This window comes from Conger conger, chromosome 5 (genome assembly GCF_963514075.1).
Source record: "Conger conger chromosome 5, fConCon1.1, whole genome shotgun sequence".
In the NCBI taxonomy this organism is placed as follows: domain Eukaryota; kingdom Metazoa; phylum Chordata; class Actinopteri; order Anguilliformes; family Congridae; genus Conger; species Conger conger.
The window spans coordinates 23,874,326-23,895,977 of NC_083764.1; the positions used below are offsets into that span (position 1 = coordinate 23,874,326).

General features: G+C 39.7%; 2 protein-coding genes across 2 annotated transcripts; one reads left to right on the top strand and one right to left on the bottom strand.

Annotated features, from left to right (window-relative positions):
* Positions 1 to 8,214: 8,214 nt before the first annotated feature.
* LOC133128418 (protein c-Fos-like) lies at positions 8,215 to 11,225 on the bottom strand. The gene is made up of 4 exons (XM_061241924.1): positions 10,651 to 11,225; positions 9,899 to 10,126; positions 9,503 to 9,610; positions 8,215 to 9,382 (listed from the first exon to the last, which is right to left on the bottom strand). Exons 1-4 carry the CDS (start codon positions 10,789 to 10,791, stop codon positions 8,753 to 8,755), a joined length of 1,107 nt encoding a protein of 368 aa, XP_061097908.1. The 5' UTR covers positions 10,792 to 11,225; the 3' UTR covers positions 8,215 to 8,752.
* A 4,711-nt stretch (positions 11,226 to 15,936) lies between these two features.
* Positions 15,937 to 19,252, top strand: LOC133128575 (protein c-Fos-like). Its single transcript, XM_061242206.1, has 4 exons — positions 15,937 to 16,205; positions 17,141 to 17,347; positions 17,718 to 17,825; positions 17,948 to 19,252. The coding sequence occupies exons 1-4, from the start codon at positions 16,059 to 16,061 to the stop codon at positions 18,617 to 18,619; spliced, it is 1,134 nt and encodes a 377-aa protein (XP_061098190.1). The 5' UTR covers positions 15,937 to 16,058; the 3' UTR covers positions 18,620 to 19,252.
* The last annotated feature ends 2,400 nt before the right edge of the window (positions 19,253 to 21,652 follow it).

Consider the following 21,652-nt stretch of genomic DNA (forward strand, 5'->3'; position numbering starts at 1 on the left):
GCTGCAGTCAAAATCAGTAGCGCTCCTTCTGGCTTGGAGGTGAATAGTGCAATTCAGAAATGACAGAGCAAAGGGCTCACAAACTTCATTGCCAAAGGCCCATGTAACTACTGTGTTCATTTGTGACTCAGACTGCGAATCTAATGTGCAATTTCAAATATCAAGTTACTACACATTAACCAGAAACCTGGATGATTGTTATGTTACACTGCAAAAGTTCACAGGAATACAAGTGAGGAATAATAGTTCACCCCACCAACTATCACATAATGTGTATGAGGTGAAGTGTAGTGATACATTTTAAAATATGTTTTAAACTTGAACTAAAAAGCAACCCAAAGCATAAAACCAGTTACTTTATTAAAATAGTTGACTTAAAGGCATGACATGGCATGGTAGGCATGTCAGGCATGAGAATGTGCACTGTAACCACATGTAAATTGTTTGATTTTACATCTAAAATGGTAGAGTACAGAGCCAAATCAAGAAAAATGTATTTGCCCCAAACTCACTGCATATCAGTATTCAGTTGACAGCTCAAAAAATAAACCAAGAATGGGGAAAATAACTTCCTGATGGCACTTCACCGAGCATGAGAAAAGCTGGACTACATTATAGCTACAGGTTTTTTAAAGAATAAAAAATATTTCTACATACAACTTCCGTGTAATGAGAACCGCGAAATGACATCACATCTAGGAATGACGCAGCCATGCCCATCCCAAGTTTTATGATTCTGGTCTGATTTTATGGCCTATCCACACCTGATGGAAATCTGCATCTGATAACATCAGTTTCTATTGAGTGCAATTAATTTAACTGCCTTTGAAGGAACCACAATTTTATGATGTCCTAAATAGAAAGAGGTCCAAAGTAAAGACCATGTCATGGGTAAAAAGCGGTTTGTATTTAACTGCTTTCCAGTTTCCATTTCAATGTGCCAGCGATTCTAATCAAAAAGCACATCTTCACAGTGCAGTCTGTAACTATTTGGACAGGGACATAGATTTTGTTGTTTTGGCTCTGTCCTCAAGCACACTGGATCTACTATAAAACAATGTATACAAGGTAACTGTCTAGACTGTCAGCTTTAATTTGACGGTATTTGCGTCCATCCTGGGGGATCCATATTGGAATGACCTTTTTATACATATTTCAACACCCAAATCATACCTCAAAAGCAACCACAAACTACTGAAAAGTACAAAAGAGTTTTGCAATGGTCGACATTGGCTCACGCGGTAAGAGCAGCCATCTAGCAGTCAGAGGGTTGCCGGTTTGATCCCGCCCTGGGTGTCCCTGAGCAAGACACCCCACCACACCCCAAAATGCTCCTGACGAGCTGGTTGGTGGTTGGTAAGGCAGCCAATTGCCATTGGTGTGTGAGTGTGTGTATGAAGGGGTGAATGAGAAGCATCAATTGTACAGCACTTTGGATAAAGGCACTATATAAATGCCAACCATTTACCATCTTCACTTGAATATTATTGAAAATCTGCGGGGAGAACATGCAGCGCTTGCAAGAAAACTGAAGAATATTTCTGAACTCAAAGGATTCTGCTAGGAAGAATGGAACAAACCTAAGCAAGCCTTAAGCAAGACACTATTAGCAAGTAATAAGAATATTTTTGGAGCTGTGACTTCTACCAGAGGTGTTACTAAGTACTCACTGACATGGTGCCCAAACCATTTCACATGCAAAATTAAAAAGTAATTGTGCATTAAAATGTATAGATATATGCCATATTTAAGTGTGTTCCCAAGAAAACACCAACAAAGAAAATCAACAAAACATGCAATCTGAGTTTGGCAAACCACTGTACATCAAGTATTATTCTAATGATTGCCTTTTAACTCTTTAAAGCAAAGATATCACATCTTACATCAAAATATAATGTAAATCAGATTTTTAATTTAGTAATGAGTAATGAGTTTTAAAGGCCTGACATGTTTTTATTCTGCAACATGCAAATGGATAAAGAATGGTCATCCCTGATAAGCAATGGATCACTGGCCTGGCACTCATCTGTATTTTTGGATTTTGGATTTCTAAAAGCTTAGATTATTCTGATAAATGGTGGCACAAGGAATTCCCAGTTATATTTGGCAGAGCTGTCCAGTTTCCAGGGAAACATCCCTCTTCAGTCTCCCCTGTGGCAAGATGACATCTAAACACTTACGCAAATGCAGCCTGCCAAATGTACCGTCTGTCACCACGGCACTGGCTGAAAGTCCCTGCAGATTCCCCACCATGTTAGATGAGCCTTTAAAAATGAATCCATGAGCAAGAGATTACTTCTAAACTGCCTTTGCATCTTAATGTCACAATGTGAAAACCTGACACCATTGTACAAGCATAACATGCTTGTCTGAAAGCTGTAAGAAAGCTCTGCATTAATGCAATAAGCGTACACTCCCATTCGTCTAAGTAAACTAAAATGTGAAGATGAATGGTTTCGAATGAAGTAACAGTGCACTACTATCTCTGTTGCCAGATGAATGTTGCAATACTGAATACGTGCCTGAGAGGCCCAACAGGAGAAAAAAAAATGAGTAGGCAGTGTGACGCTGTTTTCCCTCCACACCCTTTTGCGATATACGTCAATATCTGAAGTACTCGAGTACCTTTCTCAAAAGGCTTTTTCCAAATGAAAGGAGGGAACTCCCACTCACTTCACACCTTGTGTGCATAATGTTTAGTCATTAGATATTTTGAAAGCTCATATTTCATATTAATCGCATATAAAAACAGTATGTGTCCAAGGTTCACAATGATAGCTGAGGGTAGTAAGTTTATGTAGTGAGTAAGTTTATTGCCATTTCCAGGGCAAGACTGAAAACCACCACAGTGGGAATCATTGCAGAAATGTCAATATGAGCAGGAAGTATAATGCAAAACCAAATCCCAGCATCATTGCATCCTATGGCGTTTGACTGGTCCCCACACCCACACAGAAGGTGAGTTATCTCAGCAATGAAATCACTACAAAAGCTCAGGCGAATCCTTGGCTCCTGTGTGAATCCACGTGAATCCAAGAAGACACCCCCCCCCCACCTCGACAAACCCTCCCTGCCCTCTTCTACCCATCAGCCAGTTTTCTTCCCCCCTTGGGCTAAAGCACAGACGCAGTTTGGCGTCACAGAGTTTCTAATTTTACCGCCATGCTGTTGATGCTGATGTTAAAAGAAGCGGCAGCTATTTCACCCGGCACCGCTTCTCTCTAGGGCTGACAGGTGGTATAAATAGAACAAGCTATTAGACGCTGAATGATCTTACGGGAGGGACGGTGTGGTGTGATATTGCTACACTTCGTGTTAGAGAACATACAGTGCTGTTAAAAAAGTATTTGCCTCCTTCCTGATTTATTCTCCTATTGCGTATTTGACATACTGAATGTTTTGAGACAAAATGTAAGAGACAAAGAGAAACTGACAAAACATTTTGATCTATTTCATGAAAAAGTTATCAAACACCCATATAATGCATGTGAACAGTAATTCCCGCCTTCATGAATGTTACGGAATCAACCAATTAACCAAAAGTAATTGATAATTAGATTCAGGCGATTAAACTGGGGCCAGAGTGAGAGGCCAAATGAACCACAGTGAGAGCCATTATCTGCAAATGGAAAATATTTAGAAAAGTGGTGAATCTTACCAAGAGTTGCCAGTCTGCCAAAATGTCTTCAAGGGCACAACTTGTCCAGGAAGTCACAAAAGTTTTCAGAAGAACATCAAAAGAACCGTAGGCCTCTCTAGCTAATGTCAGAGTTCCCGACTCCACAATAAGTACAGTAACATCCTGGGCAAAGATTGGATTCATTGGAGAGTAGCCAGGCGGAAACCACAGCTAACCAAGATAAATATGAATGCTTTTCGGATAATGTTCTATGGACAGATGGGTCAAACGTGGAACCTTTAGGACGATACAGGACCCAATGTGTCTGCAATAAAACAAATACAGCATTTTACAGTAATAACATCATATTAACTTTCAAACATGATGGTGGTGATGTGATAGTTTGGGGATGCTTTGCTGCCTTGGGACCTTAACATCATGCCATTATTGAAGGAACAATGAATTCTGCTCTGTACCAGAAAATTCTTAAGGAGAATGTCCAGTCATATGTTTGTGAGCTGAAGCTTAATTTGGTGATGTAGCAAGACAATGATCAAAAACACAAAAGCAGGTCTACATCTAAATGGCTGAAAATAAATAAATAAAATTAGTTTTGGAGTGGCCTAGTCAAAGTGGACCTGAAACGAGCAGTTCATGTTTGAAAGCCGAGAGGACAAGATTCCTCTCCAGTGATGTAATTAAATTACAGGCATTTGGTTGCAGTTATTCCTGCTAAAGGTGGTGCAACTGGTTATTAAAGGTACAATAGGTAAGATTGATGTGTTAAAACATTGTTACAAGACCATTGGTCAATGTCAGCGCGTTCACAGAGAAGGGGGAGGGATAAACAGTGTTGTGGTTTGAGGGCGTTTGTAGCTGCAATTCCTCTCTTGACCATTAGAAGTCTGAAATTACCAGTTGTACTGGTTTAAGGGACCAATTACTTTTTTTCACATGGTTGATATAGTGTGATAGATTTTTTCATGAAATAAATGAAAAAATAATTAAAGGATTTACTCTGTTTCCCTTTGTCTAATATTACATTTTTTGTAAAGATCTGAAACCATTCACAGTGACGAATATGCAATAGAGGAAATCAGGAAGGGGTCATATCTTCCATAGGAAAGGCATGATTCCTGTATTCCACTAACAATCACCAAAAGTTCATTTTATTCAACATAAGTGCATTATGAATAATTTACAGGGATGTTTACACCTAATGTATTTTGTTTCAAGGTGTCATTTTACTGTGATTTTACTTATGGCATGGTGTCTATGAAAAGTGTAACAGAGTTTGACCAGATAAAGGAAGTTTATTATGAGTGACAACCATCATTCTCTGAAGCAAAAGCATGTGCACACCCCCATACTTCCACACTAGTCATTTCCTGTGAAAACTGCATGCTCAGACAATTCAAGGGAAATACATGGATACAGGGGGGTGAGTGCAGGTAGTTGCAAATACTGAATGACGAAATCCCTATCAAACTTCTGTGGGCTTGTCTCTGTACCAGGAGCCATTATCCGTGGGCCTGTGTGCTAATATCCTGTAACCACCGGAAGACGAATAAGAGCTGAATAATTCATATCTTATCACTAATCCCCAAAACATTGTGCTCAGTTGCGAAAGCTTACTGGTGGCAGCCACATAGATATCTGTAATGCATGATCATGCATTTAACAGCCCCTTTAATGGATAATAATGTAATATAGGTGGAATTGGGGGTTACATTACTCTGCGGACCAGGCCTTGATTCTGAAGAATGACTTCAAAGTATAAGTTTGTCATTTTGTGATTTTTATTTATTTGACAATTTGTTTTACAAATAGTAAAGTGTTGATCCCAGAACCCCTATTATGAAAGCTACTTTATACATAAGTCACTTGTCTGTACTATATCATTCCATGCACAAGACCAAAAACTAATGTGTGCAACATAACAATGCAAATCAACAGGCAGGTCAAAAATTACATAGACAATTCTGATAATGGCCGCGTTTCCCGAACGCGTTAAGAACGTTCTTAAGCTAAGAAAGTTCTTAAGGACCTTCTTAGGCCTCCCGAAAGAAGCAAACGCGTTTCCCGAAACACCTTCTTAGCCTAAGATGATCTTTCGTAAGAAGGCTTTGTAAGAAGGGTCCGGAGCGTTCTTAAGAGCCTTCTTATCTCTTAAGAACGTTCTTCATCGGGAAACCCGGCCAATATCATTCAGTTTTTTCATAGCAGACCTATGTATCAAGGAAAGCAATGAAATTGAAGAAAAGAACAGTAATCGTGTTGACCCGTGGACTGCATATATTTTTAAATATACTTTTACTGAATATTTTAACTCCGCAGATACTTATAACATACATGGTAGCATAAAATATCATGCACTTCACAGGGCATGTGACTGATTTGAATAGCAAGTATTTCATATTCCATATCTAAATATTGAGATATGAATTTCATAAACTCAGGCTATGGAAGAACATCCTGGAAAGCAAATATGAATGTACCTACACTCACTGAGCACTTTAGTAGGTATTTATTAGACTTATTTTTTAGACTTCTACTGCTGTAACCTATCACTTAAGAGTTATGATGCGTTGTGTGTTCAGAGTTGCTCTCCTGTTGTAATGTATGGTTATTTGCATTACTGTCACCTTCCTGTCAGCTTTGACCACTCTGGCCATTCTCCTCATTTCTCATTAAAGTGTTTTTATCAGCAGAACTGCAGCTCACTGGATTTTTTTTAGTTCCCCCATTCTGATGGTTGACGTGAACATTAACTGAAGCCCCTGACCCGTATCTACATGATTGTATGCATTGCACTGCTGCCACACAATTGGCTGATTAGATAATCGCATGAATAAGTAGGTGTATTAAAGTTTAAATGTTCCTAATAAAGTGCTCGGTGAGTGTACATGAATGAATGAACAAAAGTGTACTTTCATGAAGGAAATGAAAGTGATCTTGCATAACTGGGCTCATAGGATGTGCGAAAGTAGAAACCTCATTTTGTAATGCCATTCCGCAGTGAAAGTTACTGAGCAACAGCAAAAAGTCACAGGTTTATGCTGAGTAGGAATATCTCAAAAGCATTTCTGACCACAAGCTCTTACTCTTACTCTTACTCTTACACATATCTTTGGGGTTCTTTGTCATTTTCACTTGTCACCTAATAAAAATGATCATGCAGCTGTAGGAAGGCCTATTGTTAATGCTGCATACGTATATCAACAAGTCTAGTTGATCACCCTTGTGCACTGATCCCTCCAGCCATGCCTATGTTTCCAATTCATTTCCAACTCAGTGAGCATTTAATTAGACATTTATTAGACATATTTTTTAGACTCTGCTGCTGTAGCCTATCCACTTAGGGGTTTGTCACGTTGTGTGTTCAGAGATGCTCTTCAGCATACAACTGTTATAATGTGTGGTTATTTGTGTTTTTGCCACTTTCCTGTCAACTTCGACCAGTCTGGCCATTCTCCTCGGACCTCTCTCATTATCAGAGCGTTTCTGCCAGCAGGACTGCTGCTCACTGGATGTTTTTTGTATTTCGCACCATTCTCTGAAAACTTTTTTTGTGTGTGGAAATCCCAGGAGCAGTTTCTGAGATACTCAAACTACCCTCTCTGGCATCAACAATCATTCCACGGTCAAAGTCACTTTCCCCCCCCATCCTGATGGTTGATGTGAACATTAACTGAAGCTCCGGACCAGTTGATCAGATATTTGCATGAATAAGTAGCTGTACATATAATAAAGTAGAGTTCACGTGAATTCAGCACCAAGAACCGAAACTGCCTTGACCCAATTTGTTCAGCTGTAGCCAAGATGTAAGGATTGCTTGTTGGTTCCGTTCTTTTTCTATCCGGAAAGCAAATTCTAAAAATGGCAGGTGCTATCCAAAACTAACATCATCAAAACTGGAGCTCGGTAAATCTATTAATTTAACATAGCTAGCTAGCCTAGCTAACCTACAGCCATATCATTTTTGCTAGCCTTACGTAGGAAAAGCAAGGTTACCAAATTAGAAAGGTTAACGCAGAATTATTCACAGATGCACGTTAACATAAACTGCTGAATATATTTTCTCTTATATTTTGGGCTACCTACCCGTATATCGTCGGCTTTCTTGAATTTCGGCATCTAGCTACATAACAGTATATAATTGCTAAGGTAACAACATACTCGCTGAGTCGCCCAGCAATTTTCCAGAAATTTCCACCCGCCTAGGAAGAAAGTAAATCTATATTTGGTCACGGAAACGTCAGACGTCATTCCGTTAACGTTGCAGGGTATTCAGAAAAAAAAAAAAAAAACAGAACAATGTAACACGCACTGACGTTAGCGCGCTCTGACGTTTTGTGTTAACCTTGGAGACGGAACAGCAAATAGAACAGCGGAGGGGTCTGGAAAACTATTTTGGGACGTTTATTTTTTAATCTCAGAAAGATTGTGTCGGGAAAGTTTGTGAACGTATACTGGTTGTTTCAAATGTAGGATATATGTGCAGTAAAATGGGTATTATGTAGCCGAGTTTAGATTATACACTCTATGGAAACATGAGCTTTATAACTTAAAACACCAAACATCACATGCACACGTCGTTTTCAGATATTTATTGTTTGTAATATTGAGCAAACAATATAAATTAGCTTTGCTTTTTCACAAGCTTTTCAAGTAGAAAAATAAAATTGAAAATATAAATATCAGAAACAGATTTAATAAATAAATTAAAAACACAGCGTTTTCACAGAAAACTGTATCATCAAATTTACCCCACTCGCACAATGCTTAGACAAGCACATCCTTTATAAATACCACACAATGTATACAATAAGCACACACATTCGGTAAAACAGAAACAAACATCGAGTTAATTCTATTGCTGTGAACACATTTTAAAGTCAGCTGCACAAATACAACTTTTAATATCTAGCACCAATAAAAAAATACATACATTTGAACCCTAGCATGGTTTGACATGCTTTTATAGAACTTCATAAACATTATTATTTTTTGCTACATACAAATAAGATCGGGGGTGGGGGGTGACAGGTTTGTGGTATTCCATTCCACAGTCCAGCATATGCACTAATTTACGCTAGATTCATGCATCCTAGTAATGTCACTCAAGTGCCCTCACAAGGCCAGCAAGGTGGGTGAGCTGAGGGAATCTGAGGACTGGTCATTGCTACTATTTTCTCTCATGTGGGCCACACTACATGTGGGGAGAGGGTCAGCATCGGAGTATGTGAATACAAAGGAAGACGTGTATGTTGTGCAGGCAGGGGAGCATGTCACCACTGGGGTGCAGAGGGGCTCGAGATCATTGGTGGAGGGAATGTAGAGGGGCTCCCAGTCCTGAGTGCAGAATGAGCTGGACAAGTCCATGTCGGGGACGGACCGCACCGCCTCCACGGTGATCTTTCTGAGAGGAGTCAGCAGGTCAAATGATTCCTCCAGGGAGCTGTCCAGGTCAGACAGCTTTACTGTAGTGTTTTCGTTGACCTCTAAGGCAGAATTGGCAGAGAATATGGAAGGTTTGGGTGAGAGTGAGGCAGATGCCTCTATCTTGGGGGAGCTGACCTCGCTGGAGAAGCTGTGAGCAGGGGAGATGGAGGTCTCTGGGAAGCCAGCCTCCATGTCTGAGGGGACTTTGCAGGCTGGCCTGTGAGCCATTAGTATGAACTCCAGTTTCTCCTTTTCCTTCATGAGATTTGCAATTTCGGTCTTCAGAGATGATTTTTCATCCTCCAGAATATCGGTTTCCTATTTAAAAGAATGAAAAAATATATTTTGTTAGGATTTCCTTAACAATGGCCTCCAAGTCTCGGAAGTCAATATGATGCCAACACTTTTTAAAAATGTCCACTTTAAAAAAATACTTACAGCTTGCAAAGTGTCAGTGAGTTCTCTTCTCCGGTTACGGCATTTCGCTGCTGCCATTTTATTCCTCTCTCTGCGAAGCCTTTTCTTGTCCTCCTCCTCAGGGGAAAGCTATAAAAACAAAAATAAAAAGTGTTTAATTCATATTCAGTAGTTATACCAACTTCAGTGATTGAATTATTAGCCTGCTTGCTCAGTGCTGATTGTAAGATCATTCAACAATTGCCTTCCAACTGGAAGCAGGCTTTTGTGGCTTATACCTCAAACAGCAGTGATGCTACACAATGCATATAGCTTTTCCATAGTTTTGACATCGTACACAATGGTACAGTCACTAAACATTCGTATAAATTGACTATTTGTATCAATTTAACTCATAGGTCAATGATTGAAAATCACCTGTTCCCCGTGGCCTCTCTTGCGAGTGTTCAATCCCTTGGTTCCAGTAATCTTGACCATTCCTGCACTTGTGAATGTTGGAGTCGATCTCTCGGTACTGGTATAAGAAGGGGCTACAGATGAAATAAGATTGGTCGGCTGGATCATCCATTGCAAATCCGCACTTGTGGAGATTGACGTGACAGTCGGGATGAAAGGTGCGCTTGAAACGGTCAGATCTGTGAACTCCTGCAGAAAAGAAAGGGGAAATATAGGCAACGTAAATATTAAAAAGAAAAAACGAGCGAAACTGTTCATCCAACATTCTTGTGTAGATGTTACAATATTGATCTGAGACATCCCCAAACGAATACATATGCATGACGCTATATGCGCTTGTATGTTCTATAAAAATCGAGACCGTTATAAATATTATAGTGATGCAACTCATGACGTGGAGTATCTATATTGAGGAATGAATTAATTTGCATTTGCGTTCCGCGTAAACAGTTGTGGCCTGCGCACACTGGCATGCAACACAGCTTTAAAAAGGTGCACAGTGTAAATTCACGTATTCGTAGTAAAGTAAGAGACTAACTATGAACATCCCCGGCTGAGCTGTTTGGTGGACGTTTTATTAATCGATAAATACAGCGTGCACATTAGTTGTTAAACACAATATAACGGAAATTGATGCCTCCTTTGGGACATACAATATAAAGATCATTTACATTGCCGTGTAGACCACAGAATTTCCAAATATCTAATCTTACCTGAGTGTGGGTGACAGGGGAACCCATACTGGAATAAGAGCCGGTTGGAGACGAATAATAACTGAGCATTTCGCCAGCCGGGGAGGCGGTACTGCACCGGGAGGTTGAATCGCACTCTGAGCCGAAGCCTGTGTACATCATCCTTGAAAAAATCCCAAAGTAAACCTCCAAGGAAAGTACGTCTCTATTACCTAGGTTTCAAATGTAAAAGTTGTTTGACAGGTTTTCTGTTTTGGTTGTCAGTTAATGCGCAGATTGTCAAATTATCAGGTCGTAGTTAGAACTCGAAGTTTTAAGTGTCAGCTTTCACTGTCTCCGAAGCTTATATAGCCTCGTTCCCCCACCAGCAAAAAAAAAGAAGTTATGAATGGAAGTCCAGTTGCACTACGAGTAAATGAAGGGGACTCCGTCGTCTGAAATCATGAAGAAACTTGTGTACGAATTTAATATCAAAACTAAAACAGACGGATCATAGATTGTTCTGAAAATAAAAATTGCACTTGTTTATTCGGTTCATTTTAAATGATCTACTTTTAAAACACTTCAAAGTCGTAATAAATAACTTACCTACAGTTAGAAATGGAACGTTCCACAGAAGGGTATCCCAATACGTAGGTATCCTTATATGGAATACATCCTGTAAAACGATGCGGGTTACTGACGGGAAATCTACCGAGCCACAGAAACTGCGCGTGAGTCGTCTGCCATTGGTCGGTGCTTAGTAACGTCAGAAGCAGCGTGGTAAAGAAGGAGAGGCAGTAGATTTGTTTGTTGCCTAGAAACCCTCTGAGAATTTGACGTTACAGTTGGAATGCGGGTATAGCGGTATTACTGAATGGCAGAATATTTATAACCATGCCGTGATAATATTTTATATTTTAAAACTCTCATGGCTGTATTGTATTGCCCATGACCTGATTTAACTCCACGCGCGGGGCATACCCCATTGTCGTCATTATTATCAACATTTGGCCAAACATTATGTCACATCGGGCTCACCCAAATCGAAGCTGACTCTGCATTAGGCCTATTTGTCACATAAATTCCCATATCTTTATGCTTCATACCTCACACGTTATATCTTATTCATTTTTATTGCTTAATATTTACGAAATCAAAGTTGGTTAATAAAAAACAAACAAACAAACAAACAATGAATATTGCCAAGAAGCAGCCAGCAGTCATTTGCCTCTAGGATAGGCCTATAACATTTAGACTTGCTTAAATGTGTTATTTTTTTTCTTTGTCTCCTTTTGGGGAAGCGAGGATGGATTAAAGGTGTTTAAAACAGCAATGTATGAAGTCAGCAGTTTTAACAGTCAACACCCTTGTTTAAATGTCCAGCACTCCACAATACTGAACACAAGCGTGCCAACAGTTAAAACACCTCACTTAACCAACATACATGCTTATTTAATTTAATTTGGTAATCATTATCAAAGATATAAAGTGTGAATTAAATTGCCCAATTGATAGGCAGAGTAATCTGTTGGCTCAACCTTTATCAAAAAGTAAGGAAAAAGCGCAACACTGCTGCCTTACAGAGTCACCACTTTATGGGCAGGCGTGCTGACGTTTCGGCACTAGGCCTTCATCAGAGTTTTTTTGCACCTGTAAGGTGTGCAGGCCCTCTCTGACTTTGTGGCTCAACCTTTATCAAAATGTAACTTGCAACCAGGTTAAAATGAAGACATTTACCTTAAAACAATGAAGCTTACAAAAACAGTAAACAAGGAACAGTCATAAAGGAAATGGAGGAAGGGAAATTCCGAACCCCAGCTTGTTTCCTCCCAAAATGGTCAAGACACTGGAAGACAGCCACACATTCCAAAAAGAGCAGGGATGAAATACACACACTGAGCACTTTATTAGGAAGACCTGTAGCGATAGTTTTGCAGGCGGAAACACTGTTAATGTGTTAATGAGAGAAGTCAACAGAGAATGGCCAGACTGGTTCAAGCTGATAGAAAGGCTACGGTAACTCAGGCAACCACTCTGTACATTTTGAGCAGAAAAGCATCTTAGAATGCACAACACGTAAAACCTTGAGGTGGATGGGCTACAACAGCAGAAGACCACGTTGGGTTCCAGTTCTGTGACTACTGTCTGCAGAAGTCTCCACATACAGAAATACTGCAAGATGTAGTTAGATGCAAAAACAGAATGGTTATAGATTGCTTAGAAGTATCTAAAAGAGTTCTGGAAAAGGGTCTTGTGGATGTTTGGGTTTTTTTCTTCATTATGGTTGGAATTTTTTGTTCATCAACTGTCAATGTCAATGATTTTAGTCAGTCAAAGGTTTGGCCTATGTATATTATTATTTCTCATGCCTCATAATGGCTTCCTTGACTCTGCTCCTCATGTTGACAAATGCCAATAACAGACACCAATGGCAATCAGAATGCTTATGTTGATGTTCCGTATGTGGCAGAAGACCAAAAATATTCTCAGCACATGGTGACCCTTAGGCGCTTCTTGTACCTGGCAGAAAGTTACAAGTGCATGTGTCTGCTTGTAGAGAAAAGTTGATGACGACCATAATGTCACCAAAATAATATTTTTTACATTTCAGTCTCTCTCTGTGTTACTAATGATGTCATTCAGTGCAGAGTATACACTCACAGAGCAGTTTATTAGGTATTTATTAGATTTATTTTATTTTATCTACTGCTGTAACCTATCCACTTAGAGGTATGATGTGTTCAGAGATGCTCTTCTGCATAACACTGTTGTAATGTGTGCTTATTTGCATTACTGTCACCTTCCTGTCAGCTTTGACCAGTCTGGCAATTCTCCTCTGACATCTCTCATTAACAAGGCATTTCTGTCTGCAGAACTGCTATTCACTGGATTTTTATTTATTTTATTTTTCAAACTCTAGAGACTAGTGTACATGAAAGTCCCAGGAGATCAGCAGTTTCTGAGATACTCAAATCACCCTATCTGCCACCAACAATCATTCCACGATCCAAGTCAGTTAGATCACATTTTACCCCATTTTGATGGTTGATGTGAACAATAGCTGAAGCTCCTGACCCGTATATAAATGATTGCATGCATTCCACTGCTGCCACACAATTGGCTGATTAGATAATCCCATGAATAAGTAGGTGTAATAAAGTAAAAATGTTCCTCGCTGTAAATAAAGTGCTCGGTGAGTGTACATTCATGCAGAAAAGAACATATTCGTTTTAATGAAAACCACATGTCCTAAAATGTAACTAAAAAAGTGACATCCATCCTGCTCAAGATGATTCCATACATTTATGGCACTGCATTTTTTAAATTCAGGTTATTTATTATTCACAGGGAATTTTTTCTGGACTGCTTTACCAAACTTGTTTTCCCCAAACAATCGGGGTTGTCCTAGTAATGTCCAACCCATAAACATGCATATACACTCAGTGACCTGTACACTCGCTTGTTAATGCAAATATTTAATCAGCCAATCTTGTGGCAGCAACTAAAAATGCATACAAGTTTTCAGACCAAATGTCAGAATGGGGAAGAAATGTGATCTAAGTGACTTTGACCGCGGAATGATTATTGAAGCCAGCCAGGGTGTTGAGTATCTCAGAAATCTCCTGGGATTTTCACTCAGAACAGTCTTTAGGGTTTGGTGAAAAGAATGGTGCAAAAAACAAAAGAAAACCCAGTGAGCAGCAGTTCTGTGGGCAGAAACACATTGTTAATGAGAGCAGTCAGAAGAGAGGGGCCAGATTGGTCAAAGCTGACAGGAAGGTGACAGTAACACAAATAATCACACATTACAACAGTGGTATGCAGAACAGCATCTCTGAACACACAACACATCAAACCTCTAGACTACAGCAGCAGAAGACTTAATGAATCTAAAAAATAAGTCTAATAATTACCTAATAAAGTGCTCACTCAGTGTAAAACCAGACAATATCCTTGCCAATCTAAGCAGTGAAGCACCCAGAAGTACAGTGTAGTCCATAAGTATTTGGACAGTGGTACAATTTCTGTTTTTTTACTCTGTGCTCTGGCACATTGGATTTGGACCATGAGATTGTGGTTAAAGTGCAGTCACCTTTAATTTGAGGATATTTAAATCCATATCGGGTGATCCATGTAGGCCTTACTCCTCTGCCCATCAGGCCACCCTTTGACTTTAATCAGAGTAGTATCTTCACAAAAGATGTACAGAGGTTGCTTGCACATAAAACTCACAGTAGCATATAAGTAAGAGGCAACATAATTGCTGATCAACACTTTTTCTTCAAAAAAGCGACCAAGTGCAATCCGAGGTCATGTGAACAGGATGTACCATATATGGTATGATAACTCTCCCCTGTGATTGGCTAGATGACCAGCTCCATGTAAATGTTCTGTATTCCCAGTCTGCGTTTCCAGACTGCACAAAGGAGGATACTATTTGAATAGACAGTTGAAATGGTTGCACATTGACAATGTTTTTGTCCCTCAGACTCAGGTTAAGATGTTCTAGTTTTATTTTTGAGCGATGCTTTCGCTCCTCTTCATAATATTACGGAGCGAATAGTAGTTGACCTTTTATTCATTTCAGTCATTAGTAGGCCTAATGTGTGCACGCACACTGCAAGGGTGAATTAATAAAAATGCTAAAACGGACTAAAAATTGATTAATTCCTTATTTTTCAACGATCCGCTTACGTGTGTAACAATTAAAATGAAAAATGGTATAATTGAAAAAAAGGCAAACAACTGTAATGGTATCTACAACTATCTTGTGTGGAAACATTTGACGACACATGCATGGTAAGGTAGACTATACGTCTATGAAATAATTAAAACAAATGAGTTTTTCCACAGTTCTTCATGGTCTTTCCCTGTCTGGTATGCCAAACATATGTCATTTCACTCTGGTACAGTGTCACGGAGGTATAGCTAAGCAATTCGTCCACAAACGACTCGTTTCATTTTATTTTGAATAGCTTTTATTTCTGTATTTATTTTATTTAACGGACATTTGTGCTGAATAGAATTACATTGCAGACACCATGTAATAGATCTGGCACGTCTGAATAATCTTTACGCTTTTTATAGAGTGCCCATTGTAAACGTTGTGCTCTATATATAATGCAGGTATCCTATAACAAAATGTCATTTTATCGTAGTGTGCGCAAGTATCGCTCAGAAACTGAAAAATTGAGTTGTTTATTTTCTCATCAAAGTCTCTCCCCTCTAGAAATGGTACAGCCTTTGCGCACAGATTTCATTCATAAAATTGTGACAGTATAAAAGGAGGAGCTAGCAAAGTAACCTAGCAGTTACCAGGTTTGTAAACCTGGAGAAGAAATAGGGAAGACTTCGCAAGAGACAGTGTATCGACAGCGATTGAATTGACATATTTAGAAGGCATACAATTCTTTATTTTTGCATGTGGCCTTCAATTTTGTGGAAAAATGTTTCAAAACTTAAGCCCCGATTACGATTCATCTTCTCGCTGCAGTACTGCATCTCCTGCCGGGGACACCCTCACGTACAACCAGCAGTCTCCAGATGATTCGTTTTCTGGCACCTCCGCTTCACCGATGGAGACAACGCAGCAGGTACATTAAGAATTAAGAATTATGTTTATAATAATGGATATTGCATTTACGCAGTGGGTATTTACCCTGCGATGAGTTAATAGCACGCAATAGTAGCTTACTTTAGTTCACACAGCCAGGCAAAAAACTAGCTTTGACAGATGCGCGCTCCCGTCCCATTGATAAAAATGAAGTTCGGTCATTATCATAATAACGCTATAATTATAATAATAGTATATTATAATAGAAAAGTCTTACCATGGCCGTTGACACGAATGCATGCATTTACTGAAATTCAAATTATATAATTTAAATGAATGTATTATAGTGCATTAAATATTGACTGCAATAGTTTAATAGAAAATATGTTGCTTACAGGGATATTCATAGGATTTCAGACATTCGGGACTGTAGCAGTGCTTGTGGTTAATGGTGGTGGGGTGGGGGGTGGGGGTGATTTGCGAAGCAATTTTGAAATAAGTGGATCATTATATGTACTTGAATAAAATTTCCTCAGTATAAAATCCGCACACATTTACTGAATTGGGATATACGGTATGACGTATAGCTTGTATAGCTATTGCTGTCTCTGTGCCCTGCTAAGGGTCAGGTTTGGTCTTAAGAAAAATAATAATAAAAAATTAGGAGACTCCGCGGTAATTTTGCGTCAGTGTTGACGTCAGCGACAGTTATAAAGCGTTATTGATGTAGAGGTGGGTACATGCGTACATATGTAAATGCATAGGTAGTATGATGCATGCAATATACATAGATATTATGAATAAGAGCTTCTTTGCATATTTAAAAGATGCAATATGTATTCATCAAAGCATAACAAAATTAATGACTTGTTCTGTGGATTTGAAATGTTTTGGTAATCAGTGTAATAAAACAATGAATTGATATTGCATGCAAATCAATCTTTCATATCTAAAATGTGCTATGCTGTTCTGCAGGAATGTTCTGAAATGGATGCATCCGAGTCCCCTTTTGTTCCAACGGTGACTGCAATTTCAACTACCCCTGACTTGCAATGGATGGTCCAGCCAACCATGATCACATCCATCGCTCAATCCCATAAAGCACCAAGCGCCGTGCAAGCGACTCACAAAGCAGTCAGAGGCAGAGGACAGACCGCTGTCAGGAAGGCAAAGAACGAGAAGGTATTTTTTTTTCACTACAATGCCTGCTTATATTGATCAACTCTACAGTCAAATCATAAACTAAATGTCTGATGCTCAGTAATAGCATAATTAAGAAAAAATGTTTCCTTTCTAAGTACCCGGTGCACTACCGACAGAGCAGACTTTTTGTTCGCATGCTTTAGAGCTGTACATTGGGCACAGGCACCCAATTTATATTCAGCTCATGGTGAGTCTGCAACAATGGTCTATTTTTAGATGCACTTAGTGAAGGATACATTTGCCACTCTTTCCCAAGAAAAAGAAATTGCCTCCAGAAGTCAAGGCTTAGCAGATGCAATGGCAAGATTGCTCCGGATAATAATTGTGTTTTTTTTTTTTTGTGAAACAGCTCTCCCCGGAAGAGGAAGAGAGGAAGAAGATCAGGCGGGAGCGGAACAAAATAGCCGCAGCAAAGTGTCGCAACAGAAGGAAGGAGCTCACCGACACGCTGCAATCCGTAAGTGAACCTGTCAATTGTTGCGCGGAAGCTGGTCGGCCGCGACTGCTGACGCGGAGGTGTGCGCTTTCGCGAGTGAGACTCGATTCGTCTGTGATAAACCTGCCCCGTCTTCTCCGCAGGAAACGGACGCGCTAGAAGAAGAAAAGGCGGCGCTGCAGGCGGACATCGCCAGCCTCCAGAAAGAGAAAGAGAGGCTGGAGCTCATCTTGGCTGCCCACAAGCCAGCCTGCCGAATTGCTGACGATCCAGAGGGAGACTTCAGAGAACCCCTGGGGTCGCCCCAGCTCCTTTCGGTCCTGGAGGACGGCAAGCTCCCGGAGAGCAGCGCGCTGGAATCGACGCCACTCCAGGAGCTGGACGGGTCCGATGTCCCCCCGGCCACTGCTATCTCTGGAAACTCCAACATCCTCCTGTGCTCCAGCGTGGCTGCGAGTGCCAGCGACCTGGAGCCCCCCCTTGACCTGAAAGACGAGCCCCTGGACAATCTGCTTCCGAGCCTAGGCAAGGTCTCCATGGAGACGGCACGGTCTGTTCCAGACATGGACTTGAGCGGGTCCTTGGGGGCCACGGACTGGGAGACCCTCTACAAGTCTGTATCCAACGACCTGGAGCCTCTGAGCACCCCTGTTTTGACTTCTACCCCCTCCTGCACCAGCTATTTGTCACTTTTCTCGTTCACCTACCCCGAGTTTGACTCTTCTGCCAATGTGGACGAGAGCTGCAAAGGCGGAGAGGACAGAACCGATCTGGTGATAGATATTCTCAATTCTCCCACCCTCTTGGCGCTGTAATGTTGATGCCATTAGGTAATCAATTGGATGGCACTTGGAAATTACTGTTGAGGCGATCTGCCCATGGGACCTGATCTCACTTAACATGACATGTGTCTTTTGTGATCAAGCCTTTCATCCAAATGTTGTCTTCATGAAATGTTTACCTTTGTCAAACCAGTATTAACATCTTCTAAACACTTTGGTATAGGTAAAGCATGGATATGTATTTCCCGTACAGAGAATTGAAGTATACAAATTTACCAGCATGCAAAGAGGTGGCATAGAATTTGAAAATACCCTGATATTTTAGCTTTGTTTTTTGTTTTATTTTGATGTTAGATATCTTAATGTATTGTGTTGTCCTGTTTTGTGGTTCACTTGAATTGTATATTAATGTGAAAAAACTGAATATAGTGTCCAAAAGTAATCATGAAATTTACTGAATTTGCATGCATAGCTTTTACTGTTCTGTAATTTCCTGTCATTTGAATTCCTTAGTTTTCCATGAAAACATTTTGTCTGCTACATAATCTGTGAAGATGAATTTTATGACATAGTTTATTTTTCTACCTTCAAAGTTTCGACTTGTTTGTCAAACGCAAAATAAGAGCATTAATTGCTTACTATGATCATTAAATATATTTGAAGTGATGTTTTGTCCCTTGTTTATTTCTGAGTGAAAACTAAACTCCAACCATGTCCAACCAAAAAGATAGATTCAAATTAATAATGTACCATCAAGGTCCTACTACTGAATATAATACCACTTGAATTAAGTGGAATTGCTTATAACTGACTGGAATGAAAGAACATTCTCCTCAACTGATGTGAAAACATTTCAAGAACCATTCCGTGGAAAATACCTGTCATTATATGCCCCTTATTTACTATTATCAACATAGAACCTTATGAACAGAAACTGCAGCACAAAGCTAAAAACGATCAGCTCAAAACCAGGTGCAGGATGTTACCAATGTTCTGCAAAGTCTTGCAATATGTCTAAACAATAAAGTTTGACACATATTGCACAATCACAGTCTTTTGGAACATGCACAGGCTATAAAAAAAAATCCAAGATTTTCATTAGAGGAAGAAAAGCAATATGTTGCTTATATATATATATATACATACATACATACACACATTTATTTATTATGTAACTATAATGTAGAGAATATTAAAATATAGAAATACAATTCAGTTGCTTGGATTACTTACCACAAGTCACTTGATTTCCAATGGGGGCTGTGAACAATGTCACATATTTGCTTTTTAAGTGTCTATCCTTAATATTGGGAACTGCATGTACCCGTCATTCAGATGACCGATATTTCTGTTTTCAAAATGATCTAAAATATAGTACTGTGAGAAACGTCCTTGCCTTATGATGACCTATACAAGTAATCTGAGCTGGATCCAAATTAATTGTCAGAAAAAGATAACATACGCAGTTCATATGACAATGGTTATGGTTCACTTGCATTATTATTTTATTATTTGTGGACGTGAACCTTTAGCAAGATAAGAGTCTATTTTCTGTCAGTTAGGCCTCGCCCCACAGCGTGAATGAATTACGTCAGAGCGTGTTTGCATTCCTGCGTTGCATGGCACGCGATTTCGTTCCACTTCCATGTACATATATGGAGGGGAGCGTAGGCAACTGACACTGATACGTTGTAGCTGCGGGTTGGTTTTGGGCGGATCGCCCCGCCTTCTGTAGATCGAATGGTTGTTCTGTTTGGTCTCCATGGGGATGTGCGGAATAGGGTTTCAGACGGACATGCCAGCTTTTCCCGGAAAGATAGAAGGGAAAGCGGACAATCAGACTGCTACCCTTTTTACGGGAAATAAACAATTAGGGCATCCGGTTTATTTCTGGAACCGCAGCGTTAGATTATCGGACGCCTACCGGTTTTCTGAAAGAAAGCCTTTTTATCACAAAGAAAGCTAAGCTAACTTGCTAGCTTGTACTCTATATGCGTGAATAAAAGTCACAACGCTGAGCTTTGGAAAATAATTATGTATTGGTAGTTCGCTTGTTCGGTTTCAACGCCTAGCTACTGTTATTACGACGATTTGTGTTTTAGTTTAGATTGCCAAGTAACATGGATAGATTTATAGAACATAATGCGCACAATGTCATGAATATATTTTTAGAGATTTGGTTATCATGGTACTATCAAACGTTGACGCTACACATTAAAGACATAGCATACTGAGACTAAATCTCCTGTGCAATCAATGCATAATAGGCTACCCCGCTTAATGTTGTGTAGTCGGAAACATTTCCCTGTTTTTGATGTTTGCAGGTCTGTCAGCTGCGCGGAACACGCAAAACTGAAATTCGGAATTAAGCGGCCCTCACTGCACGTCATCACCACTGCCCAGCAAATTAGACCAGATTGTGAATTTTAATTTACAAATGTGATAGCTAATGCTAATGCTGTCCCATTGCTCACTTATATAGAATACTATTTATTAACATTAGTAACCTACGGCATGTTTAGCTAAAAAAAGGGATCAGGAATATTTTTTTTAGGGAGTGTATTTAAAAATACAGTTTTTAGAGGATCACGACCATTCCCTTCAGTAGGAGGAACTAGAGTTGATTAAAAGCAGGATTTTCATTTTGTATTGCCTGTCTATGGTCATTAAGTGATTTTTAAGTGGTGTAATATTGGCTGTATGTGCTTGGACCCTGTGTATTCTAGGCCAAATGGTTCAAGAGTTATAGGCCAAAATATAAACATGATAATAACAGCGTCACCTATGGGCCAATCTGGATAAATAACCTGAATAGTGAGTGATGAAAGATTCATGGTATCTTTTTTTGGTAGCTCTAGGTCTTACGGTTTAGGAGCTACAAGAGGTACAAGCTTGATGGGGGGGGGGGATCTCAACAAAAACAATAGGATTCCAGCTCTTTGGTGAGGGCAGACTCAGAAACTGGATTTACAAAGAAGTGTCCCAAATGTGTGATACAGTGATACATGGAGACAAAGCACAAACAGCCAATACACATGTATCCTTCCGTCTTCTGCTGGTTTAGAA